At 55.1% G+C, this 574-nt stretch overlaps 1 protein-coding gene across 1 annotated transcript in view; it reads right to left on the bottom strand.

The window, feature by feature from the left end:
• The window catches only part of LOC108299026 (osteoclast-associated immunoglobulin-like receptor), a gene marked incomplete at its 3' end in the record, with an annotated part of 8,474 nt that extends 8,148 nt beyond the window's left edge, over positions 1–326 (bottom strand). The window contains exon 1 of the mRNA XM_037735944.1: positions 281–326. Coding sequence (XP_037591872.1) covers positions 281–326 — 46 coding nt within the window. The remainder of the gene's footprint in view (positions 1–280) is intronic.
• Positions 327–574: the final 248 nt, after the last annotated feature.

Raw genomic sequence — 574 nt, 5'->3', positions numbered from 1 at the left:
TGGAAAAAGTTAGCAGGGGGGTCAGTCATAACCTGTGGTGTTCATTAATTTAACTCTAGAAACAAATACTCATTGGGAGGCAGAGATGGGAGGATCGCTTGAGCCCAGTTCATGAGCAGCCTGGGCAACATGGCGAGACCCTGTCTAAAAAAATAAATAGTGCCACCTCGCTCCAGCCTGGGTGATAGAGTGAGACCATGTCTTTAAATACAGACAGGCAGATAGAAAGATATCTGTATGTCTGTTTTAAAAATAAGAACCTAAAATAAGGAGATCCCACGCAGGTGCGCAAAGTCAGGATTGCGCTTGCTCCACCGCTGCCTCATCTTTGCGCTGAGCGAGTGCGCACGCGCAGACTCTGACAGCAGCGCCTCGCGCAGAGGGACCACAACTCCCAGAGTGCTCCGCGTCCTGGTTTCCGCCTCCGCCTCTGCTCCAGGGCGCACGCGCAACCAGGGAAGCGGTGTCTCGCGTAGAGACCACAACTTCCAGAGTGCTTCGCGTCCTCTCCGCTGTCCCCGCCGCCGAGACCAAGATGGCCGCAAGTAAGTGCAAGTGCCGGTGGCGCGCGGGG

This window comes from Cebus imitator, unplaced genomic scaffold (genome assembly GCF_001604975.1).
Source record: "Cebus imitator isolate Cc_AM_T3 unplaced genomic scaffold, Cebus_imitator-1.0 Scaffold1458, whole genome shotgun sequence".
In the NCBI taxonomy this organism is placed as follows: domain Eukaryota; kingdom Metazoa; phylum Chordata; class Mammalia; order Primates; family Cebidae; genus Cebus; species Cebus imitator.
This window is presented reverse-complemented; position numbering and strand designations above follow the sequence as displayed.